At 48.6% G+C, this 26,705-nt stretch overlaps 2 protein-coding genes across 2 annotated transcripts; one reads left to right on the top strand and one right to left on the bottom strand.

Annotated features, from left to right (window-relative positions):
• Positions 1-15,904: 15,904 nt before the first annotated feature.
• LOC125541615 (peroxidase 1) lies at positions 15,905-17,434 on the bottom strand. Its single transcript, XM_048704979.2, has 3 exons — positions 16,989-17,434; positions 16,744-16,909; positions 15,905-16,657 (listed from the first exon to the last, which is right to left on the bottom strand). Exons 1-3 carry the CDS (start codon positions 17,379-17,381, stop codon positions 16,245-16,247), a joined length of 972 nt encoding a protein of 323 aa, XP_048560936.2. The 5' UTR covers positions 17,382-17,434; the 3' UTR covers positions 15,905-16,244.
• A 6,606-nt stretch (positions 17,435-24,040) lies between these two features.
• Positions 24,041-25,440, top strand: LOC125541614 (peroxidase 1). The gene has a single exon (XM_048704978.2). It carries the CDS (start codon positions 24,114-24,116, stop codon positions 25,125-25,127), a length of 1,014 nt encoding a protein of 337 aa, XP_048560935.1. The 5' UTR covers positions 24,041-24,113; the 3' UTR covers positions 25,128-25,440.
• Positions 25,441-26,705: the final 1,265 nt, after the last annotated feature.

Here is a 26,705-nt window from a genome sequence, read left to right on the forward strand (position 1 = left end):
TGAGTGGGAGGATGGTGGAGACTTTATGAGGTTATTGAACCGTCTCTTCAACTAGTGTGTGGCAGGGCACAGGAGTTGTTCCTGTGGCACCTACACCAATTGAAGTGGAAGCTTATGATAGTGATCATGAAACTTCAGATCAAGTCACTACCAAACCTCGTGGGATGACAAGGATGCGTACTACTTCAGAGTGGTACGTAATCTTGTCTTGGAAGTCATGTTGCTAGACAACAATGAACCTACGAGCTATGGAGAAGCGATGGTGGGCCTGGATTCCAAAATGGTGGGCCTGGATTCCAAAATGGCTACGAGCTATGGAGAAGCGATGGTGGGCCTGGATTCCAAGAGATGATCCATATATGAAAACAAAGTGTAGACTTTGGGAGAACTACTTGATGGTCGTAAGGCTGTTAGGTACATATGGATTTTAAAAGGAAGACGGACAATGATGGTAGGTATCACCATTAAGAAAGCTTGACTTGTCGTTAAGATGTTTTCCGACAAGTTCAAGGAGTTGACTGCGATGAGACTTTCTCACTCGTAGCGATGCTAAGAGTCTGTTGGAATTATATTAGCAATTACTGCATTATTTGTGAAATCTTGCAGATAGGATGCCAAAAACCATTGTTTCCTCGACGATTTTTGAGGAAAGGTTGTATGTGATACAACCGGAAGGTTTTGTTAATCCTGAAAGATGCTAATAAGTATGCAAAGCTCCAGCAATCCTTCTAAGGACTGGAGTAGGCATCTCGGAGTTGGAATGTATGCTTTGATAAGATGATCAAAGTTTTGGGTGTATACAAAGTTTATGAGAATCTTGTATTTCCAAAGAAGTGAGTGGGAGCACTATAGAATTTCTGATGAATATATGTTGTTGACATGTTGTTAATCAGAAATGACATAGAATTTTGGAAAGCATATAGGGTTATTTGGAAAGTATTTTTCAATGGAAAGCCTGGATTAAGCTACTTGAACATTGAGCATCAAGATCTATAAGGATAGATCAAAACGCTTAATGGTACTTTCAAATGAGCACATACCTTGACATGATCTTGAAGGTGTTCAAGATGGATCAGCCAAAGAAGGAGTTCTTTCCTGTGTTGTAAGGTATGAAGTTAAGACTTAAAGCTCGACCACGGCAGAAGAAAGAGGAAGGACGAAGGTCGTCCCCTATGCTTTTGTCATAGGCTCTATACGGTATGCCATGCTAAGTACCGCACCTGATGTGTGCCTTGCCACATGTCTGGCAAGAGGGTACAAAGGTGATCCAGGAGTGGATCACTAGATAGCGGTCAAAAATTGTCCTTGGAGTAATAAGGACATGTTTCTCGATTATGGAGGTGATAAAGAGTTCGGCGTAAAGGGTTACATCGATGCAAGCTTTAACACCTATCCGAATGACTCTGAGTAGCAAACCGGATACGTATAGTGGAGCAACCATTTGGAATAGCTCCAAGTGGAGCGTGGAAGCAGCATTTATAATATGACCTGGAGATTTGCGAAGTACATACGGATCTGAATGTTGCAGACCCGTTGACTAAAACCTCTCTCACAAGCAAAACATGATCAAACCCAGAACTCATTGAGTCTTAATCACATGATGATGTGAACTAGTTTAGTGACACTAGTAAACTCTTTGGATGTTGGTCACATGGCGATGTGACCTGTGAGTGTTAATCACATGGCGATGTGAACTAGATTATTGACTCTAGTGCAAGTGGGAGACTGTTGGAAATATGCCCTAGAGGCAATAATAAATTAGTTATCATTATTATATTTCCTTGTTCATGATTATCGTTTATTATCCATGCTATAATTGTATTGATAGGAAACTCAGATACATGTGTGGATACATAGACAACACCATGTCCCTAGTAAGCCTCTAGTTGACTAGCTCGTTGATCAATAGATGGTTACAGTTTCCTGGCCATGGACATTGGATATCGTTGATAACGGGATCACATCATTAGGAGAATGATGTGATGGACAAGACCCAATCCTAAGCCTAGCACAAGATCATGTAGTTCGTATGCTAAAGCTTTTCTAATGTCAAGTATCATTTCCTTAGACCATGAGATTGTGCAACTCCCGGATACCGTAGGAGTGCTTTGGGTGTGCCAAACGTCACAACGTAACCGGGTGGCTATAAAGGTACACTACAGGTATCTCCGAAAGTGTCTGTTGGGTTGGCACGAATCGAGACTGGGATTTGTCACTCCGTGTAAACGGAGAGGTATCTCTGGGCCCACTCGGTAGGACATCATCATAATGTGCACAATGTGATCAAGGAGTTGATCACGGGATGATGTGTTACGAAACGAGTAAAGAGACTTGCCGGTAACGAGATTGAACATGGTATCGGGATACCGACGATCGAATCTCGGGCAAGTATCGTACCGCTAGACAAAGGGAATTGTTACGGGATTTATTAAGTCCTTGACATCGTGGTTCATCCGATGAGATCATCGTGGAACATGTGGGAGCCAACATGGGTATCCAGATCCCGCTGTTGGTTATTAACCGGAGAGTCATCTCGGTCATGTCTGCATGTCTCCCGAACCCGTAGGGTCTACACACTTAAGGTTCGGTGACGCTAGGGTTATAGAGATATTAGTATGCGGTAACCTTGTTCGGAGTCCCGAATGAGATCCTGGACGTCACGAGGAGTTCTAGAATGGTCCGGAGGTAAAGATTTATATATGGGAGGTCTTCTTTTGGTCGCCGAAAAAGTTTCGCGCATTATCGGTATTGTGCCGGGAGTGCCGAAAGGGGTCCGGGGGTCCACCTGCCCCGGGGGGGCACATGGGCTGTAGGGGTGTGCGCCTTGGCCTATATGGGCCAAGGAAACCAGCCCCAAGAGGCCCATGCGCCAAGAGATAAGGGAAAGGAAGAGTCCTAAAGGGGGAAGGCACCTCCTAGGTGCCTTGGGGAGGATGGACTCCTCCCTGGCCGCACCCTTCCTTGGAGGAAGGGCCAAGGCTGTGCCCCCCCTCTCCCTTAGCCCTATATATAGTGGGGGGAAGGGAGGGCAACCATACCGAAGCCCTGGCGCCTCCCTCTCCCTCCCATGACACATCTCCCTCCTCCCGCAGCGCTTGGCGAAGCCCTGTTGGAATCCCGCTACTTCCACCACCACGCCGTCGTGCTGCTGGATCTCCATCAACCTCTCCTCCCCCCTTGCTGGATCAAGAAGGAGGAGACGTCGCTGCTCCGTACGTGTGTTCAACGCGGAGGTGCCGTCCGTTCGGCGCTAGGATCATCGGTGATTTGGATCACGACGAGTACGACTCCATCAACCCCGTTCTCTTGAACGCTTTCGCGCGTGATCTACAAGGGTATGTAGATCCACTCCTCCCTCATTGCTAGATGACTCCATAGATAGATCTTGGTGACACGTAGGAAAATTTTGAATTTATGCTACGTTCCCCGACACTCTCACTAGGAGACTTAGCTGCAGTCCGGTGCTCGCCTAAGTTCGAAAATCCCTACCAAGTGGAGAGCAATCCTCCCACTCGGAGGCTTAGCTGTAGTCCAGTACTCGCCTAAGTTCTCCCACTAGGAGGCTTAGCTGCAGTCCAGTGCTCGCCTAAGTTCGAAAATCCCTACCGAGTGGAGAGCAATCCTCCCACTCGGAGGCTTAGCTGCAGTCCAGTACTCGCCTAAGTTCTCCCACTAGGAGGCTTAGCTGCAGTCCAGTACTCGCCTAAGTTTGAAAAATCCTACCGAGTGGAGAGCAATCCTCCCACTCGGGGGCTTAGATGCAGTCCAGTACTCGCCTAAGTACCTCTATCCGCAAGGACAACGAGGTGCAGGTCGACTGCAACCTTCTCCTTCAGAACTACGGCACAAGTACAACGTCCGCTCCATCCCTATCCGCAAGGACGACGAGGTGCAGGTCGACTGCAACCTTCTCCTTCGGAGCTACGGCACAAGTACAACGTCCGCTCCATCCCTATCCGCAAGGACGACGAGGTGCAGGTCGACTGCAACCTTCTCCTTCAGGGCTACGACACAAGTACAACGCCCGCTCCATCCCTATCCGCAAGGACGACGAGGTGCGGGTCGACTGCAACCTTCTCCTTCGGAGCTACAGCACAAGTACAACGTCTGCTCCATCCCTATCCGCAAGGACGACGAAGCGCAGGTCGACTGGAGCCGCCACCTCAAAGCTGCGTCTCCAGTGCAAAGACTATTCCAAGCAGTGAGCAAAGTCCATTCGAAGGCAAACGCAAGCACATTCAGAAATAAACCAAATTCAGATAAATCCTAAAAAGTCCAAGCAGCAAATCAAAAGTACTCAGGCATCAAGCCAGAAGGAGTTCAACGGTTACCGCAATCACTCGGCATTCCGAGGCAAATTTAAAGCAGATTCAAGTTTCATAAGTTTGTTCACTCGGCCGGAGGAGGACTGGCAGGCTCCACGAATGAGTCCAGGTCGATCACATCAGCTATCCGAGTGGCGGCAGCAATGAAAGTCTCCATGAAGGACTGGAAGTCATGCTTTTTGGTGTTTGCGACTTTGATCGCAGCCAGCTTGTCTTCACGAACTTCCTTGCAATGGACTCGCACTAAGGACAGCGCCACGTCAGCACCACACCAGGCGGAGGATTTCTTCCAATCTTGCACTCGGTCAGGGATTTCGTTCAGTCGAGTCATCAGGGATTCCAGGTCATTCTGAAGCATCGCCTCCGGCCAAAGCAATGAGTCGATTCGGGAGACTACCTCCTTCAGGCGCGCGAGGTAGCTTGTGGCGCTGGCGATACGGGACTCCAATTGGAGCACGTTCATTGTAGTTTTGTCGCAGACTGGAGAAGCGATAGGGTCCAGACCCGTCTCGACCCTTCCAGTTTCCTCGTCGAAGTCTTGACAGAATTTTGCAGCAAAAAATTAGTCAATCGACCGAGCAAGATCCGATCGCAAGCATCAACATAGTCGGATTAAAAGAAATACCTTCCAGCGTGAGATAAAGCTTCTTGGCAAGAGTCCTCAGATAAGCTTCCGTGTCATTCCTCTTGCGGATCGCAGACTCCAGCTTTTCATTCAGGGCGACCTTGTCCTTCTTCAGACTGGTCACTTCGCGGTTAGCTTCATTAAGACAAGATTTCAGTTTGGTCACCTCTCCTTCCAGCGTTCCGATTGAAGCAAGCTTTTGGTCTGCGAGAGCAGTTTTATCTTGGGCTGCTTTTTGCGCGGCGGCGAGGTCCGAGTCCTTCTTCTCCAGAGCCAACTTCATTTTCTCTGTAAAAGAAGCAATCGAATCAAAGAAGAGATCAAAGAAATGTATTGAAAGCCAGTCGACAGTCAGTTACCTTCCATACTAGCGGCTTCGTCTTGAGATTTCTTCAGATTCTGCTGGGCTAATTCCAAGTCGAGGTTGAGTTGCCTCTGCTTCTCCTCAAGTTCAGCAAACTTAGAAATGAGAGTGCAAGACTTCTGCATAAGGCAAAAGACGGATCAGTCGATAAGATCAAAAGTTGTTTACTTCCGAGTGAATAAAACCTAAAGAAGTTCGCTTAGACCCCAGCCGACTACACACAGTCGACTGCGATCTCAGGGGCTACACCCAGCGGGTGCACTTGGCATGCCCCCGCTGACTAAGACTCAACTCGACCGGTCCGCCCGGCCCAAAAAAACCTGCTCAGACCCCAGCCGACTACCAGCAGTCGACTGCGGTCTCGGGGACTACACCCAGTGGGTGCACTTGGCGTGCCCCCACCGGTTCAGATCCCACTCGCCCAGACCGAGTGGAAGAACGAAACTACTAGACCGGTCCGCCTGAGTCGAGTGTAAGGAGTACAAAAGAAAGGAAAGAAGAACTCAGACCCCAGTCGACTGCCAGCAGTCGACCGCGGTCTCGGGGACTACACCCAGTGGGTGCACTTAGTGTGCCCCCACCGGTTCAGATCCCACTCGCACAGACCGAGTGGAAGAACGAAACTACCAAAAACAACGAAACACCCAGTGGGTGCTCTAATTCGACGCAAACAACAGCAGATTATGTAGAAGAAGATTTTTTCGAGTGACACTTCCTCACAGAGCAAAAACAGTCGGAAAGTCTACTCACCTGGACATTGGCCCGAAGGGCAGCACTGGCGTCGTAGGCAGCCTGGCTGTTCTCATGCACCGTCTTCACCCGCTCCATCATCATGTCAGCCTGTCGGGTGGCTTCCACAGCCGCTTCCGACTGGTTGTCCGGGACGGGGTAGCTGGTGAAAAAGTGAGCAGTCGACCCAGGTGCGGCGGCTTGGTGATCCATGGTGTGGAGTTGGACGATTGAAGGAATCACAGGTGCAGTCGGTGGTGTGGGGTGCTCACTCAACAAAGGTGCAGCAAAGGTCACAGAAGCCCTGCCCGCGTCTTCAGGTTGACGGACGGGAGGTGTCGTAGTGGGTTCTTGCTGAGACATCCTACCAGCGGCTACCTTCTTGCTCTTCCTGGGCTTAAGAGCCACATCTTCATCATCATTTGGAAGATCAATGACGTTGGGTGGAGCTGCAAGGCAGATCATTCGACCCCAAGTTAACCACTCGAACGCAATCGACCAAAGAATCAAGAACGAAATCGCAAGAGTTTATACCTGGGTTGGAGGTTACCGCATCTTCCATTTCCTCGTCCCGGTATTGGAGAGAAGACGTTCTTGACGTAGCAGCACTGCAAAGACCCGCATTCAATCGGTTACGTCCGGTTAATTGAGTCGACGAGAAGGACAAGTCAGATGGTTACCCGGAGATAGTAGGAATGGTCACTTTGATCCTGGGCAAAGCTTTTGGTAGCTTGGAGGAGGTAGCTTTCGGCTCTTTCGGCACTGGAGGCGGCGCAACTTTGGACTGCTTTTGGAGCCTTTTCACTCGGCGTCGGGGAAGACGTCCTAGGACGCTTCGAAGACTGACCAGTCGGCGCGGCCACCAAGTCCGGAGCACTCGCCGGGTCGTGAGCGTGTTTGGATCTCCTTTCCCTGCGAGGAGGCGAGTCGACTTCTTCGTTGTCGGTCGATTCATCGCTCTCCTCGTCCTCCTCGGCCTCTGAATGCTCCTCGCCGCTCTCGCCCCCGCTCGCTTCTTCATCGGTGTCTTGGTCCTGCACTCCGTTGGGCATTGAGTACATGTCGATGAGGGCCTGAAAATACAACGATCAAAGGAAATTCATTCAACCATAAACAAGATATCACACGGTGAATCGGAAAGATACTTGATGAAATAGAACTATACCTGCTCCGGCTGGTGTGAGTTGTCGACTGGAATCACCCTCCTAGACCCCCGAGGGTTGTCTTTGTTGCCGGTGATCCCCATCAACCACTTCTCCAAGGTATCCTCGCTGACATCCTCCGGGTGGATCCGAGTGGAATCCTCGAGCCCAGAGTACATCCACATCGGATGATCACGCGCCTGAAGCGGTTGGATGCGTCGACCGAGAAAGACCTCCAGCAGGTCCATCCCGGTCACCCCGTCACGGACGAGTTGGACGACCCGCTCGACCAACACCTTGACCTGCGCCTTCTCTTCTGGAACTACCTTCAGGGGGGCAGGCTTCTCCACTCGAGCCAAGGAAAAGGGAGGAAGTCCAATCGACTGACCCGGGGTCGGCTGATCTTTGCAGTAGAACCAAGTCGACTACCAGCCCCGGACCGAGTCAGGAAGAATCATGGTTGGGAAAGTACTCTTGCTCCTCATATGGATCCCAGACCCCCGCACATCTGGATCACTTGTGTCTTCTCGTCACTCGACTTGGCCTTTTTGACCGACTGAGAGTGGCAGGTGAAGATGTGTTTGAAAAGACCCCAGTGCGGTCGACAGCCCAAGAAGTTTTCACACATCGACACGAAAGCGGCCAGATAGACTATGGTGTTTGGAGTGAAATGGTGGAGTTGAGCCCTAAAGAAGTTCAAAAAACCCCGAAAGAAAGGATGGGGAGGCAGTGAGAATCCACGATCTACGTGGGTGGCGAGGAGAAAACACTCACCCTCCCTTGGTTGCGGCTCGATTTCGTTCCCCGGGAGCCGTGCCAACCTTTGGGGGATCAGGCCCCCCTCCACCAGGTCGTCGAGGTCGTCCTGGGTGATTGTCGAGCGGATCCAGTCGCCCTGTATCCAGCCCAGCGGCAGGCCGGATCTCGAACGAGGACCCGCCCCGGCTGGTCCGCTTGCCCTTCGCCTTTGCGGTCGCCTTCTTCGCGCGCTCCAGCGCCACCGTCTTCTCTTTCCCCATGGCGACGGAGCCCGAGCGAGAGTCCAGTGGCGAGAGCAGAAGCGAGCGCTGCGGAGAGATTGGGAGAAGAAGAAGAGAGAATGGGAGCGCACGGTGCAGAGGCCTGGTCCGCGGCCTTTTATAAGGTCGTTACCCGAGTGACTGACTGGTGGACCTAGGCGATCTAAACAAATCCCGCAACAGTCGCGCGCACAGTACGTGGCGAAAAAGGTGGCACGGGGATCGAGGAGACTTGCCTAATCCGTCCCGATAACCTCGGTTCCGTCCGTCTGGCGCACTTCCCAAAATTCGAATCCCGCGAGATCCGCGGAGAGCAGAACAACCTATCAGACTGAAGACAAACACCCTCTACATCATCATTCGGAATTCTACCATGAAAATTCACTCGACAAAAACCAAGAATGGACCAAGGCGACTGAGAAAGGAGTCGACGTCGTCACCTCAACTCATTGTTCTGGAACAAGATATACTCATAACACAAATAATGGGTCAGAAGTGTTCCCAACTCCTTCCCCACTCAAACCCTGATCCATTCGGGGGCTAATGATGAAGCTATGTACCTAGGGTAGGGTCATGGATCTGTCCAACATACCCTCCCCAAGGACATCTCTACAAAGAATCAGAAGCAGTCGAAGAGAAACCATCATCCACTTGACCGTGAAGGTGTACTCACTCAACCACCTTGAAGACACTCGACCACCAGAAGATGAGAAACCCTCCACTCTGCAATGGTCAGGACTTAAACCATAGCTTTATGGGCATTTACTACACTTTACTACAGATGTTACCAGTAACGCTCCTCCTTTATGAACATTGAACCCTGTGTAACGGAGGGGAGCAGGGGTCATGGCGCACTCTATATAAGCCACCCCCTCCTCTGGGACAAGGGTTTGCACTTTCTGTAATTCACACACATATATTCAGTCGACCGCCTCTGGGCTCCGAGACGTAGGGCTGTTACTTCCTCTGAGAAGGGCCTGAACTCCTAAAACTCGTGTGTACAACTCCTCCATAGCTAGGATCTTGCCTCTACATTCCTACCCCTATTCTACTATCAGTCTTAGAACCACGACAGCGGATGCTTGCAATAGAGGTTAATCATAAGTGGGATGCTTGTCCAAGTAAGGATAGTACCCAAGCACCGGTCCACCCACATACCAAATTATCAAAATACCGAATGTGAATCATACGAACGTGATGAAAACTAGCTTGACGATAATTCCCATGTGTCCTCGGTAGCGCTTTTCTCTATATAATAGTTTTTCCAGGCTTGTCCTTTGCTACAAAAAGGATTGGGCCACCTTGCTGCACTTTATTTACTTTTGTTACTTGTTACTCGTTACACATTATCCTATCACAAAACTACTTGTTACCACTTATTTCAGTACTTGCAGAGAATACCTTGCTGGAAACTGCTTATCATTTCCTTCTGCTCCTCGTTGGGTTCGACACTCTTACTTATCAAAAGGACTACGATAGATCACCTATACTTGTGGGTCATCATTCTACTTGAGTGGTGACCATAGAAGCATGTTTACTAATGAGTTTAAGTTCACCTTTAACACTAGCCATATAATCACTCAAGTGTTCAATCATATAAGCATTATGTTTCAATTGTCTACCAACATAAGCATTGAAGTTTTCTTGTTTAACAATAAAATTATCAAACTCATCTAAGCATTGGCTAGCAGACTTATTACGAGGAATATCACCTTCATCAAATCTATAGAGAGAGTTTACCTTTACTACCTGTGTCAGGTTATCAAGACCGTGTGTTTCTTCAATAGGTGATGAATTAAGACCATGTATTTCTTCAACGGGAGGTAAATTCTTAACATCTTCAAATTTTATACCTTTTTCTTTCATAGATTTCTTTGCCTCTTGCATATCTTCAGGACTGAGAAATAGAATACCCCTTTTCTTCGGAGTTGGCTTAGGAGTTGGTTCAGGGAGTGTCCAATTATTTTCATTGGTCAACATATTATTCAATAGAATTTCAGCTTGATCAACTGTTCTTTCCCTGAAAACACAACCAGCACAACTATCTAGGTGGTCTCTGGAAGCATCGGTTAGTCCATTATAAAAGATATCAAGTATTTCATTTTCTTGAGAGGATGATCACGCAAAGCATTAAGTAATTGGAGAAGCCTCCCCCAAGCTTGTGGGAGACTCTCTTCTTCAATTTGCACAAAATTATATATCTCCCTTAAAGCAGCTTGTTTCTTATGAGCGGGGAAATATTTAGCAGAGAAGTAGTAAATCGTATCCTGGGGACTACGCACACAACCAGGATCAAGAGAATTAAGCCATATCTTAGCATCACCCTTTAATGAGAACAGAAATAATTTAAGGATATAATAGTAGCGAGTTTTCTCATCATTAGTGAACAAAGTAGCTATATCATTTAATTTAGTAAGATGTGCCACAACAGTTTCAGATTCATAGCCATAGAAAGGATCAGATTCAACCAAAGTAATTAACTCAGAATCAACAGAGAAATCATAATCCTTATCAGTAATAAAGATAGGTGAAGTAGCATAAGTAGGATCATATTTCATTCTAGCATTTAGAGATTTTTCTTTCAGCTTAGCTAATAGTTTCTTAAGATCACTTCTATCATTGCAGGCAAGAAAGTCTCTAGCAGTTTCTTCATCCATAACATAACCCTCAGGCACAACATGCAATTCATATCTAGGGGGAGAATCTTCATCGTCACTTTCATCAATATTATCAGTTTCAACAATTTCATTCTCTCTAGCCCTAGCAAGTTGTTCATCAAGAAATTCACCTAGTGGCACAGTAGTATCAAGCATAGAAATAGTTTCGTCATAAGTATCATGCATAGCAGAAGTGGAATCATCAATAACATGCGACATATCAGAATTAATAGCAGAAGCAGGTTTAGGTGTCGCAAGCTTACTCAAAACAGAAGGTGAATCAAGTGCAGAGCTAGATGGCAGTTTCTTACCTCCCCTCGTAGTTGAGGGAAAAATCTTAGTTCTTTGATCTTTCAAGTTCTTCATAGTGACCAGCAGATATAAATCCCAAGTGACTCAAAGAATAGAGCTATGCTCCCCGGAAACGGTGCCAGAAAATGGTCTTGACAACCCACAAGTATAGGGGATCGCAACAGTTTTCAAGGGTAGAGTATTCAACCGAAATTTATTGATTCGACACAAGAGGAGCCAAAGAATATTCTCAAGTATTAGCAGCTGAGTTGTCAATTCAACCACACCTGAAAACTTAATATCTGCAGCAAAGTATTTAGTAGCAAAGTAATATGATAGTAGTGGTAACGGTAGCAAAAGTAATATTTTTGGATTTTGTAGTGATTGTGACAGTAGCGACGGAAAACTAAATAAGCGAAGAACAATATATGAAAAGCTTGTCGGCAATGGATCGGTGAATGGAGAATTATGCCGGATGCGATTATTCATGCAACAGTTATAACATAGGGTGACACAGAGCTAGCTCCAATTCATCAATGTAATGTAGGCATGTATTCCGAATATAGCCACACATGCTTATGGAAAAGAACTTGCATGACATCTTTTGTCCTACCCTCCCATGGCAGCGGGGTCCTATTGGAAACTAAGGGATATTAAGGCCTCCTTTTAATAGAGTACCGGACCAAAGCATTAACACATAGTGAATACATGAATTCCTCAAAATACGGTCATCACCGGGAGTGGTCCCGATTATTGTCACTTCGGGGTTGCCGGATCATAACACATAGTAGGTGACTATAGACTTGCAAGATAGGATCAAGAACTCACATGTATTCATGAAAACATAATAGGTTCAGACCTAAAATCATGGCACTCGGGCCCTAGTGACAAGCACTAAGCATAGCAAAGTCATAGCAACATCAATCTCAGAACATAGTGGATACTAGGGATCAAACCCTAACAAAACTAACTCAATTACATGATAAATCTCATCCTACCCATCACCGTCCAGCAAGCCTACGATGGAATTACTCACACACGGCGGTGAGCATCATGAAATTGGTGATGGAGGAAGGTTGATGATGACGATGGCGACAGATTCCCCTCTCCGGAGCCCCGAACGGACTCTAGATCAGCCCTCCCGAGAGAGTTTAGGGCTTGGTGGCAGCTCCGTATCGTAAAACGTGATGAATCCTTCTCTCTGATTTTTTTTCTCCCCAAAAACGAATATATGGAGTTGGAGTTGAGGTCGGTGGAGCGTCAGGGGGCCCACGAGGCAGGGGCGCGCCCCCACCCTCGTGGACAAGGTATGCCCCCCTGACGTGGATTCTTTTTCCAGTATTTTTTATATATTCCAAAAATAAACTTCGTTGATTTTCAGGTCATTCCGAAAACTTTTATTTTTGCACAAAATAACACCATGGCAATTCTGCTGAAAACAACGTCAGTCCGGGTTAGTTCCATTCAAGTCATGCAAGTTAGAGTCCAAAACAAGGGCAAAAGTGTTTGGAAAAGTAGATACGACAGAGACGTATCAGCAGACATGTAGAGTACCAAGGGCTCGTGATGACGAGGCGCCACCATCACCGACGGGCTGGTCAAGTATCTCTTGAGGTCTTGAAATGCCAGGTCGGCCTCGGGGGTCCATTCGAACGTACCCTTCTTCTTTGTTAGCTTGAAGAACGGCAATGCGCTCTTACCTAACTTGGAGATGAAGCACCCGAACGAAGTCACGCAGCCTGCAAGCTTCTGCATCTCCTTGAGGTTTTGTGGTGGGCTCATGTCTTCAATTGCCTTGACCTTCTCCAAGTTGGCCTCGATCCCCCTGTGAGACACGAGGAAGCCCAGCAGCTTGCCCGAAGGGACACCAAACACGTACTTCTCCGGGTTGAGACACAGGTCCACCTGGCGTAGGCTCGCGAAGGTCTCCTCCAGGTCCTGAATCAGAGTTCTTGCCTCCCGAGACTTCACCACAATGTCGTTGACGTAGGCCTCAGCGTTTCTTCCGAGCTGCTGCCCCAAGGCGATGTGCATCAGTCGCTGGAAGGACACTCCTGCGTTGCGCAGTCCGAATGGCATGCAAGTGTAGCAGTACACACCGCATGGGGTCAGGAAATCTGTTTTCTCCTCATCTTCCACCGCCATCTTGATCTAGTGGTAGCCTGAGAACGTAGCCAGGAAACATAGCAGATCGCACTCGGCGGTGGAGTCAACAATTTGGTCGATGTGCGGCAGCGGGAACGGGTCTTGAGGGCAAGCCGAGTTGAGGTTGGTGAAGTCGACACACATGCGCTCCTTCCCTCCTGTATTCGGCATGACGACCGGATTTGCCAGCCACTCTTGGTACGGACTTAGCGCATGACACCCGCTGCCTCCAGCTTGCGGGCTTCCTAAACAATGAAGGACTGCTTCTTCGTGGATTGCCGCCTTGCCCTCTGCTTCACAGGGCGCACGTTGGGGCATACCTTCAGATGATGCTCAATCACTCTTCTCGGGACCCCAGCCAGCTGCTTGGGTTCCCAGGCGAATACTTCCCTGTTCGCCCGCAAGAAGTCCACCAACTCTTTTTCTTGATCTGGGCCGAGGTCGGCGCCTATGGTAAAGGTGGCGCCAGAGGCCCCGCCCTTGTCGACCGGTATCTGCTTCATCTTGGCTTGACCCTGAGTGAACAACTGCTTCTTCTTGGTCGATGCAGCCCCCTTGTTTCTGGACACTGCCTTGTCGGTCGGGCAAGCTGCCGCCGTGGCCCTGAAGGCGAGCTTGAGGGCCGTCACGGCTTCCTTGGTGTCTCCGACCACAGTGAGGAGGTCCTTGCTTCCTGGCATCTTCATGAGGTTGTAGGCAGGATGAGTGGCTACCATGAACTGGGCCATCGCCAGGTACCCGAGGATGGCGTTGTACGGCAAGCCGATGCGGGCGATGTCGAAGTCGATCAGCTCGATGTGGTAGTTGCCGCGTGTGACGAAAGTCACGGGGAGATGGATCTTCCCCAGGGGGTCGGAGGAGCCGCCGCCGACCCCGGAAAAGGGCTTGCTGGGGCGGAGCCGCTCAAGTGGCACGTGAAGGAGGCTGAAAGCCTCCACGGAGAGCACGTTGAGGCCGGCGCTGCCGTCGATGAGGGTCTTGGTAACGGCTACGCCGCAGATGGTGGGCGTGCAAAGCATCGGAAGCATGCCCGAGTCGACGGTGGTGACTGGGTGATCCCCCGAGTTGAAGATCAGGTCGGCCTTGGGCGCCGCCCAACCCGGGGGGGGCCTGTCGCATGGAGACGGCGCTGATCTGGCGAAAGAAGGCTTGGCGTGACGATCCGAGGGTGGTGCCTGCGAGCCACCGAGGAGAGCCGCGACGACAGGGGGTGCCGGTCCTCCGAAGCGCGCGATGAAGAGGTCACGCAGCTCCTCCCAGGAGGCCACGGAAGATTCCGACAGATGGAGGAGCCAGGCACGCGGCATGCCAGCTAGGGCCATTGGGAGCCAGTTGGCCATGACTTTACCATCGCCCCCGGCCTCCAAGACGGCTTCCTCGTATGCCAGCAAGAAGGCTGTCGGATCCGCTGCACCATCGTAACGGGGCGGCATCTCCAGCTTGAACTTGTGCGGCCACTGCACCCGCCGCAAGGCGGGGGTGAAGGACCGGAGCCCTCCGGCGCTGCGGAGGGCACCAGTCGAACAAGAGGCGGTGTCCATGAGAGTCGGTCGAAGAGGCGAGGCCGCCGGGGGGCAAAGCTTCGACGCACCCCTACCTAGCGCGCCAAATGTCAGATTTCGGGTTCCGGCAAAACCCTTGAGGTTCGACCACTGGGGTGTGCACAAAGATCTCTCCCTCTCTCTAGCTCGCACACTCTACGATATCACGGCCTAACTCGACGAACCCAAAGAACATGAGACACAAGATTTATACTGGTTCAGGCCACCGTTGTGGTGTAATACCCTACTCCAATGTGATGTGGTGGATTGCCTCTTGGGCTGAGGATGAATAGTTACAAGGGAAGAACAACCTCGCGAGGAGAGGTATTCTTGTGCTTGGTGAACTTGAGTGGTTGGGGTGATATGGATTCGATCTAGGTCCGAATCAGATGCCTCCCTATGGTGGTGGCTAGTCCTATTTATAGAGGCTCTGGTTCTCTTCTCAAATATTGAGTGGAAAGGGATCCCGCAACGGCCAAATTCGAAGGGAGACAACTAATACAAGCTATCCTGACAAAAATAGTCTTCACCTGCCAAAGGCTCTGGTGGTGACGCCGTCTTGGGCTTCACGGTGACCTCCGTCTTGTCATCCTACTGGTCTTGGTCTTGTTGCACCGATATGGAAACCTTTGCCTGTTGCCTCGGGACTCCTCGTCTGCGCTTGCCCCTTTAGCACCAAAGAGAAAATGAGAACACTGCGTGCGCTGACGCCCGCCTGGCTCCAGTCGTCATGGCTTGCATCACAGAAGCCTCGTGAGGTGCTCCTCGCCTTGATCTCTCCGCCCCTCGCAAGCCAGCCTGGTGAGGCCGCCCCTGAGGAGGTATTGCGTCGTCCGCCTCGCGAGGCTCTTGAATATTTGCTGGTGAAGATGGATTGTACGGAGCCGCTGGTGGAGCCACGCTGCGGGCCGCAGGCAGACAAGTCTGGGACCCCCGTTCCCCGAACGCCGACAACTCTTAATTTCAATTTCATGCGGCCAAACCTCTGTGAAGACTTTTAAATCGTTAATAATAGGCATGAGATGAACCTTTTTCTTTTTGAGAATACCCACAGTATGCCTAGCCCAACCACCAAGGAATTTACGTATTGCACGTGTTTTATAATTACATTTGTGTTTTGAAGTAAGACCGGCAACATGTTTCTCTCACACCTCTTTGACCATATTATGAAAGCCATGACGGAGCAGCCAACCAAGTTTGAACTTGAACTTGCGCTGCTTGTGGTTGTGGAAAACCGTGGTTTGGAGGATGAGGGCATGATTTGATAGTCCAAACAAGAATCCTTCTGAAATTGAAATCCTGTTGTAAAGCCATGGGTAGCCTCACCGTATCATCCTCAAACAAGGGACTACAAAATGCTTGGTCAGAATAAATTGTCAGATTGAATTTTGATTCACGATCGATCATCAGTCGACGTAGACGCCGCAGGTCTCTCTGATCTCGCCTTGGGTGCCGGTGAGAACGCCAGCCCTGCCCATGTTGATCATGGCGACGGCGAAGTCGGCGAAGAAGACGTCGAGAGAGGAGGCGTTGTTCATGAGCGCCACGTAGGCGCCGGTGAGACTGTCCTCCAGCAGCGCGGCGTCGGAGCGCAGCACCGCCCGGTGATTGTATACGGACTCGTAGTATCCCAGGTCGAACTTCTCCACCGTCACCTCGTCCATGGGCACCACGCTCGCCATCTTATCCGTTGGGCACTTGGTCGTCAGCGTCTTCCCGTACGCCGGGTCCAGCGAGGGGTCCTGGTCGTCGGCTCCAGTGAAGTTGTAGAGCCGCTTGGAGAAGGACGAGCAGTGCGTCACTCCAATCGTGTGCGCCGCTGCATCCATGCATTGTATGCCATGTTCAGTCAGGTCATCGGAGACAAAGGACAGCGCGATCGAGTTATGAATGATTCTTTCGTACCGGAGAGGACGACCATGTCCTTCATGGTGAGGTTCTTGACGGCGAAGTACTGGGTGAGCACGGTGACGTTGCCGTCGGCCGGTGGCAGGTTGGTGAGGGCCTCCTCCAACATGGAGACGTTCCCGTCGCGGCGCCCGGTCTCCACCTCGTAGCGTGGCCCAGTGCTCTGCACCACGACAGCTTATGATGAGCAGAGCAATTTCATAATCAATGGAGTACTAGTAACAGCGGCAAGGAGTACGTACAAAATTGACGGCGTCGCGCGCGGCCATGGCCATGATGTCTGCGCAGGAGACGACGAGGGGGCATGCTTTCTCCACCACCTTCTTGATAGCCTCGATGGCCTCGTAGCCGCGCACGGTAAGGTTGGGGTCGGCGTGCTTCTCAGCGGTGCCATTGTGGGAGTTGAGCATGAGGGAGGCGTCGCAGCCCCGGACGAAGCAGTCGTGGAAGTGGAGGCGGAGGAGGCCGGCACGGAGGGTGGAGTCGTCGGCGAAGATGGCCTCAAGCTCGGTGCGCACAAGTTCCTCCACGCCTGGGCACGTCGTGTTGTAGTAACCGTACTGCAAATCGGCCTGCGCAAAGCTGGCCAGGAGGCTCGCCGCCGCAACCAAGATCAAGAACGTGGTGGAAGCCATGGCAGAAGACCCGAGGAAATGGATGGATGGATGGAAGGATGAAGATCCTGGTTGATCGTGGGTGCATTTATATGGCGATCCAAGGTGCAATATGGATCGATGTGTGATGGAAATGTTGAGTTGACCTTGCAGGGCACGGTTCGTGCTCGCCATGACCGTCGACAAACATAGCAAACATGCCTTGCGTGCGGACCATTACCAGCGCAGCTCGATCGCCTCTGTCATTGTAAGGGGAATATTCGAGATAGGGGAGGTGAATTGGATTATTTAGGACCACTTGAAAAATCAAACTTATAAATGAGCTGCTAATTCTGTGCTTTGCGGCGCTGGATACTGTACGTTTTCTTTGGCCCTGTTTGGATACTCTAACACAGTTAGAGTTAGAGTTATTTTCTAACCCACTCTAACTCAAATAAACACTTCTTCACCGGGATAGTTGGGTTAGATGAAACTAACCCACTCTAACCCTCCCTCCCTGTTTGGATACTTTTGAGTTATTTGAGCCTCCAACTAACCCAAACTAGCTCTAACCCCATGATCCAAACAGGGTGTTTTTGTATGTTTGTCGATTAAGGGACTGATCAACATTTTGTTTTGAAACTAAACAGGCTCGTCAACTCCTTGCTTGATAAAAAATTAATACCTTCATAAAAAAATATAAGAGCATTCGAATGTTATATCGCACTTATGGCGATTATAGCATTCGTCTTGCCCGCACCGCCCCATAGCGCGCGTATGGCCAGCCTAACGCGTGCGTTCGTTTGTTGGGTCTGATCGCTACTGTGTTCCTTCCTGTTTTTTTTTGTTTTTTTGTTTCTTCTTCAGCTTTTTTAGTTTTTTTCCTTATTATACTTTGATTTTCTTTTGGTTTTCACCGGCTTCTTTGGGTTTGTTTTTTTTCGTTATACTATCATTTTTTTTCTTTCTTGGTTTTCTTCATTTACTTTTTTGTCAGTTTTTATCAATTTTCTTTATAACATATCTCTACTTTTTCTCATTACACAGTGTACATTTCTAATGCACACATGAAACATTTTTTAATACACATTGGAAATGAATTTAAATACATGATGCACAGTTTTTTAGAAAAATACATGTTTTGAACACTTTTTAAATACATGGTAGCATTTTCCAAAATATTTGTTGGCACATTTTTAATGGTAATAATGTTTTTTCCTAAACATTGCATAAATATGTTTTAAATGTCACAAGCATTTGGTTGAAATGCGAGAATATTTATTTCAATGTCAGGTAGATTTTTCAAATGGAAATAAACATGTTTTAAAATACGCAAACATTTTTCACACATTGTATGAACAGTTTTTGAAACGTCACGGGAATTCTTTTGAAATGCAAGAATATTTCTTTAAAGTAAAATTGATCTAATATAAAACATGCCATGTTAGGTGGGCCAACAAATCATATTTGTGGTGGTTGCCATCACTACTGCATAATATGGAAAGTGAAAGGTTTAATTTCATGCACTATACTGAGCTAAAAGTAGCCCGATCAGAGGAAAGCCAACATCACTAATGATTGTTCCATTTCAGCCCATCTCCAGCGGCATTTCTCCTGGGCCGCCTAAGATAGGGCCATGTCTTCAGCAGCAATCTAGGAGAAAGAGTTCAGTTATCCCATGCATATTTGGAACCTTCTGTAGACTCTCGACTAGATCGCTACATCACACACTCTTTGCTAGCGTAGCCCCATCCAGCTGAACGCGTTATGGCGGGTGCGACTTTGCTTGAAAATTAAGATCTTTGTTTGTCATCTTATTAATTAGGGGGGAAGACTTCCTTCCTAAGATCAAGCATGTAAGCAGAACGACCTTGAAGAAGATATCAACCACATCTTGTTTTTTTTTAGCAAACACGCAGTTACTCTGGAGCTGTCTCCAAGAGGTCGCCGGTTGCAGTTAGTACCCCCAAACTTCTCTGACATGTACGATACCATTGTGGTATCTTCTATTGCACAGATCGCATGTTGTGGGTGGGCTTCCACGCGCTCTCTTGGACGGTTTGGACTATCAAAAACAAACTTCTCATTGAGCGTATCCATATCGGACTAACCACTGGTGCGATACTCAAACTATGCGGGGTTTTTTTGCAACAACGAAATGTACTGAGAAAGCAGTAGAACAAGGAGGTCATGGCAACTCTATTGGGCCATGCATTGCTGCAGCAGCTCTCGTCACCAGACTCTCCCGTTCCTTAATGTTGTGGTTGCATGGGCTTATTGTTAAGCTCGTGCCTCCAGCAACTACCTTTTATTAAGTTTCTACATTTTACTTTGAACTCTTGTTTGTATGGATGGTTGGTTTGTTGCGTTATACTATAAAGCAGGGTGAAACTTTTGTTTCAAAAAGAAATCCTTGAATAATTTGAAGTAGATCTGAGAAAATATCTAGTATCAATATGCGTGTGATGGAGCGAGTCTATTGAGAATAAGCATTGGTTAGATGGTCAGCAGACATAGTCCACCCGCGGTCAAACGTGACCTATTGAGAATAAGCATTGGTTAGATGGTTAGCAGACATAGTCCACCCGCGGTCAAACGTGACAACGTCTTCTTTGTCTTATTAAAAAGAACTACTTGGCTAAGCATTGCCACATAGGCAAAAAAAATTGGCAATGAAGTTAAAATAAGAGAGAGAGAGAGGAGTTTAGTGACTCAGAAAGAACCAATATCAAGCACATGGACCTAGGCAAAACACTTACTCCCTCTATCCATATATAGGGTCTAATGCGTCTTCCGAGACTGGCTTTGACCACATGTTACAGCAATAATATATGACATACAAGTTTTTTTCCGGGTGATATGACATGCAAGTTACACAAAGTATACCGTCAAATTCTTACGTGAAAGAAGGTTCCAATGATGTAGTTTTTATATTATACATCTCATATACTATTAATTTTATCAATAATTAAAGACGGTCTCAAAAAAGGCATTAATTGAAAGAAGTTTGTCTTATGCACGGAAGAGTTTAGTTGTTAAACAATTAATTGAAAGAAGCTTGGCAACAACAAACTAAGCACCTATGCATTGGAAATTTTAGTTGCTAATTTTTTTAATGCACTTAGCATCCATCTAAGCAGCTGTGCATTGGAATCCCCCTTTCTCTCTTCATTAACTGCTACTATAACATATCAGCAAAATACTTATAAAACCATGTTAAAAAACATGCATTGGGAGAGCCCTAATACGAGTAACAGCTAGCAGTAAAATCCACTCGATGATGCAGTCTCTCCCATCCATGTAACACGATCCTTAACACCATGCCAATCGAACCTGACAGTGAGTCGGATCGTTTCTGAGCCGAGCAGAGCAACAGCCAGGAGCAACGGCAAGGCCACCAACCCAAACAGCGACTAAGCATCTGTAGCACGCCCTGGGATGTTGCGAGTATTTGTTGCCTTGGAAGCAACGTGCACCTAGAAGCGACCCACACCTATATCTCGATCCTTTCTTTTCTGAAGAAAATCTACATTTCAGTTGGTCCCAAAACTCTCCATATAATTTCCAGAAGTGTTAGTTTGTTCCCTTCGAAGCTACGGTCCGGCCGACCGGCCGGCTAGCCACGGAGATCAATCTCACCGTAGTCGACCGATCTCCGTGTCGCCATGCGTGCATTCGTGTGGTTGAGTTTTCACCCTTTGGCAGTGACTGAAACTTGCCAGCTACCAACCATGAAAACCTTACTACAAGCATTGCAGTTTCTGGGGCATACCTTCCTTATGCTACTGGCAAGCTCGCTGCTACGTAGCTCTCTGGTAGACTCGTTTCTTTTCTGCCATGTATTTATTCTCGACTGGAAAATGTGAAAAGAAAATACAAGAAGATATATACGCTTCCTACTGTATACGCCAAGCCTTTCAACATCTCTAACCCTTTCCTATCATTTGAGCCCTTTGATCTTCAGTATACAAGGCACCAAAAACTGAACGTACCTCACCCTTCCCTGAGAGCATCTCTAACTGATTCCTTATAATTTGGCCCCTTGAATGGCCGTTTATACCTTGACTCCCTATATTTGAAGAGTTAAATGAAAAACGATTCCTAGCCGAACCCTCAAATCTTAACTCCTTAAAAAGAACTTCGTCAATTCTTCTGAGTTTTTGTTTACATACCTTATTTCAACTTGTAATGTTTGTGAATTGTGAACTTTTATTATCAACTTTGGATTTCACACTTACTAAATCCAAATTGATAATAAAAGTTCACAAATTCACGAACATTACATGTTTAATGTTTAAAAATCAAATTATTCAAATTGAAACACACATAAGGGTCCAAATGAAGTAATTCTTCATCAGCTTGACATGACCCTCCAATCTATCTTGATTGATGTATAAATGACCTAACTGTGATCCTGGTCTCGGTCACTGAAAGTTGGTAACAATCATGACAATAGCCATCAGAATCGTCATCGTCTTCTTCCTCCTAGTCCGACAAAGAGTCGTCGAAGAACCTCTCCCTCAACCTCTTCATCTACACTATGCATAATATTCAAATTTAGTTGCAAACTGGCCTCTCGTTTTCCTCACCTAACACAAGATGGCTAGGGAAAACTATCCCCTCCAAACTTCGCCGGCGAGACCGTGGATTCACTTCCTCTCTACCGGCCGCTCCGGCGGCTGATGGCAGGGAGGAGAATCCCAGTGCCTCTACTCCGGTTAGTAGTTTAGGCTAGGATTTTTTTTATTCCTCGTAGGTATACCTGGCCATGGGAAGCCCGGCCCGACCCGACGCTGCTCCCGGGCCGGGCTCGGGCCCGGGCCCGTCGTTTTTGCACTTTTCTGAAGGTCGGGTCGGGCCGGCCCGGAGCCCGACGGGATTTTACGTGTTCGAGTCGGGCTCGGGCCTAGAAAACATGCTCGATGGCCGGGCCGGGCCCGGGCCTAGGTTTTTTGCGTCAGGCTTGGCTAGGCCCGGCCCGAAGCCCGGCGTATGGCCAGGTATACTCGTAGGTGCGGCGCTCGGGCGGATGGCGGTGCTTCTTCTTCGACTTTATCTTTCGGGCTTCGAACCTCCTTGAGTTTGTTTGTTTGGACGTAGTCGACGGAGCTCCGGCGTAGATTCCTCTCCTCGCTTTGGGGCGGTGAGGTTAGGTTTTCTCGTCATATAGCAAGATTTGGTGTCAGGTGCTTCAGATCTATGCAAGGGTTCAACACCGACGACTGCGGCTCCAGGGCGTTGTCCTTAGGGAACGTGCACGAAGACTTCCCGGTTGTCAACAACAAGCAGGTTAAAGCGGCTTCGATAGGAGAGCGGTGACAGCGCCGCTTCAGTGGCTCATTCTGGCAGTTGTGGTGAATGTTCGGTAGTCTCAGAATCTCGATGTAATTTTTATCATGTTTGAGATGCCTTTTACTTCCTATGAACTTTTATAATAGATCTAATGCTTTTCACAAAAAAATTGGTTGCAAAAACAGCAAAACATAATAAAATAGCTAAACAAATGCACCTACGCAATTCATCGAGAACTTTGAGGGCGGAGGAGGTGAGAGCCTTGGCATGCGGCGTTGAGCCGATGTCGAAGCTAGGAGTGGCCGGCAGTAGACGGCGGGGCTCCGAGGAGGACAATTCACCCCAGACCGAACTCCCCAGTCGACGATGAAGCTTACCAGCCACCGACAAAGCTCGTCGGTCTTGCCGCGTTAACAGCGTCGCCTACCTCCTCGAGGGGTGCTCTACGTCATGTTTGCTATCCATCGGCTTTGTTTTGGATGGTTTATTCTTCCATGAGATCAAGGCGGCGGCGGTGGGGATATGGGTCGATTCCGGTGACGGCAGCGACCGATGATCGAATCGAAGTGGGGCGGGAGGAGTAGCGGAGGCTGTGGGGTGTCAGCGATGGAGGCTACAGATTGGTGCCACAGGCATTGCTAGTGTGGATACGGTCCGACCGTGTGTGAGGGGTGGGGGGGGGGGGGGGGGGTATATCCTTAGAAGTGGCGCCGGTCGAATATATTTGAGGGCTTAGGGATGCTCTCTCTCTTTTTTCGTGGGCAAGATATGCTCTCAACTATGTTGTTTTTACATAACACTAAAGTTTAGCTAGCTGCTAGTATCCTGTGTTGCACTCTGCAGTCGTAGTATCGATTTAACTAGCAGATGGATTACAAATCGGTTGAGGTAAGAGTTACTCCGACCCACTATCTAATAAAATTAACGGCGTAGATCTATTATATATTACTCTTATCTCTAATGTGAAAACTTAAATAAGAGGGACCAGGTTAAAATTACTTGGACTAAAATAATAACTCCAGTTAGTTACCTCTTACCACAAATGATCCCTCAAATGATTCCCGGCGCCTTCCCAACACATTCCTACAAGAATTGAATAATCTTCGTATCAATCACTGATCGGCACTTCAGTGTGCTTAGCTAGGTGCTCCGAGTACGTAGCAAGGTCCAACGTGTGACAGGTGAACACACACCGACCAAAGACACAGAAGGTTGATGAAACAGTAGACGTCAACGTACTGCTTAATCATCCCCGGGCACAGCTGAACCAGCCATACAAAGCTGCATGCCCTACGTACTTACTACCATTACACTGCACGTCAACCACTAAGAATAAGCTAATTGCGAACTCTTCACTAATCCCAATCCTAATTTGTACGTAGACACTATATAAAGCGTCGGCCATCCCGGAGGCACACAGGCAAAGTAACAATCTCCCGCTCTCTCCCTCTAGCCATAACTTAGCAAGCAACTCCAGCAACCATGGCCTCCTCAAGGTCTCTCAGCAGTCGCAGCGGCACAATGCTGGCCGGCGCGCTGCTCCTGCTGTTGTCTACGGCCTCCGCCGTGGCTCAGCTGGACGTGGGCTTCTACAGCAAGACGTGCCCGCACGTGGAGGAGATCGTCCGGCAGGAGATGCTCGGGATCCTCAAGGAGGCGCCCACGCTCGCCGGACCCTTCCTCCGCCTCCACTTCCACGACTGCTTCGTCCGGGGATGCGACGCTTCCGTGCTGATCGACTCCACCGACGTCGCCAATAGCCCAGCAGAGAAGGACGCGCCGCCCAACAAGAGCCTCCGCGGCTTCGGCGCCGTGCAGCGCGTCAAGGACAGGCTCCAGTCCGCCTGCCCTAACACCGTGTCCTGCGCCGACGTGCTCGCCCTCATGGCCCGCGACGCCGTCGTGCTCGCAGGAGGCCCCACGTGGCCCGTCGCGCTCGGCCGGAGGGACGGCCGCGTCTCCATCGCTAACGAGACAAACCAGCTTCCCCCGCCCACCTCCAACTTCACACGCCTCTCCAAGATGTTCGCCGCCAAGGGCCTCGACGCCAAGGACATCGTCGTGCTCTCCGGCGGCCACACGCTCGGCACCGCGCGCTGCGTGTCCTTCACGGACCGGCTGTACAACTTCACCGGCGCCAACAACCCCGCCGACGTCGACCCAGCACTGGACGCCGCATACGTGGCCAGGCTGAGGTCCCAGTGCCGGAGCCTCGCCGACAACACCACGCTCGCGGAGATGGACCCCGGCAGCTTCCTCACCTTCGACGCCGGCTACTACCGCCTCGTGGCAAAGCGCAGAGGAATCCTACACTCCGACTCCGCGCTCCTGGAACACCCGACCACCAGGGCATACGTCGAGCGCCAGGCCACCGGCCTCTTCGCCGCCGAGTTCTTCCGCGACTTCGCCGAGTCCATGGTCAAGATGGGCAACATCGGCGTGCTCACCGGAGAACAGGGCGAGATCAGGAGCAAGTGCTACGCAGTCAACAAATAATCATCGACTCAACCATCGGGGTAGTGCAAAGTGCATGCATGGTTAACTCGGGACTATGATCGCTTGCTTGCTTGATTGCATTGGTTCATACATATAATCGTGGATGCTCATATACTTACGCGCATTTATTTCTTTTATCGGTGTATTCACTGGTGGCTATGTTTGCAACTGATATTGATTGTAGAGTGCCGCTTAATTTCTTAATTTTATTTCCATTTTAAGGGGGTTTTTCAGTTCATCATGAATTGGCATCATATAACGATAATGATGGAACGAAATTAATAAACATTTTCTCGTATGAGATCTTGTCTTATTTATCACGGATGACTCCTTCGCAGGAACTTGTAATTCCTTTGAAATATTCTTTTTTTTCCCAACAATCGCTGGACTTGGGCTGCATCTTGAGTGTTCCACTCTTGGTCCCTCTCCCCTCTTCGTTGGTATATGGTGTCTTGCAAAAAAAAAAAAAACAGTGGGTTTTCGGAGAGAAAAAAAACAAAAACAAAAAAACAGGGGTTATGGTGAACTACCATTTGTAAACTTTAGTTTTTTTTTCAATTTGTACTGTCTAAAACAAGCCGTTTTGTTTCAATCTTTGCCGACAAGTCCTCATCACCCAGATATCCTTACTTAGAGATGGGGCTTCATCGCAACAACGGCAACACTTCTACCGAAGATCAATACCAAGTGAGTTGTTCCCACTAAAACGATGAGTAAACATTGTTTCTTCACGTGAAAGACAGGTGCTCCTATAGATTATAGATGGGAAAAGAAAATTAGTATACACAAGAGTTAGTTACAGGATTAAAAAGCAAGGAAAAGATTACATTTTTTTAACACAGTACAAACGCAGGCTCTCATATATATGCGCATACACTCATCTCTATGAACATACTCGCACACCCTACCCCTATTAGCACCTCCGAGAGACCAAACCAGCTTTATCATCTTGAGATTGACGAAGCCACCAAAGACGCCTCGTACTCGACGAAATGTCTCCTTCCACTGAACGTGCCGGTAATCCTAAAATAAATCCACGAATAAATAACGCGCACCGGGACTTGAACACTGTTGGGTTAGGGATATCACGGTCCTCCTAACCAGTGGCGGCACCAGGAATTGGCCACGTCCTAGGCCGACCCAGGCAGCCTTCGTCTACTGAAGCGTAATGTAGCACTGTAACCATAGTAAAATGCTACAATCAACGAAGCAGCCAGCCCTCATGCGTCTCCGCCGCTGCTCCTAACCATCCAACACAAGTTCGTTCGTTGGAAAACACTAGCATAAATGCCCGTGCGTTGCAACGGGAGTGTAGAAAAAAATATAACGCTGCAAAAAAGTTTTTATGAAACGGCGGGTAAGAAAATAGGTGGAAGACGAAGCTTTGGGGGCACGCTGCTCTAAACTTGTAAGCATGATGCTAACTAAGTGACAACATTTTTACTTGGGGACAGCATTCTGATGACCTCATCAAAGTGATGCAAGAGTTGGTAATATCTGGTTCGTGTCCACATATGTCACAGATCTTGGTCTGTGGCCAACAAAACAGTCAAATGAGGGATAATGCCTAAATTATTG

The sequence above is a fragment of the Triticum urartu genome, chromosome 2A, assembly GCF_056163025.1.
Source record: "Triticum urartu cultivar PI428250 chromosome 2A, HENAU_Tu73, whole genome shotgun sequence".
Classification (NCBI taxonomy): domain Eukaryota; kingdom Viridiplantae; phylum Streptophyta; class Magnoliopsida; order Poales; family Poaceae; genus Triticum; species Triticum urartu.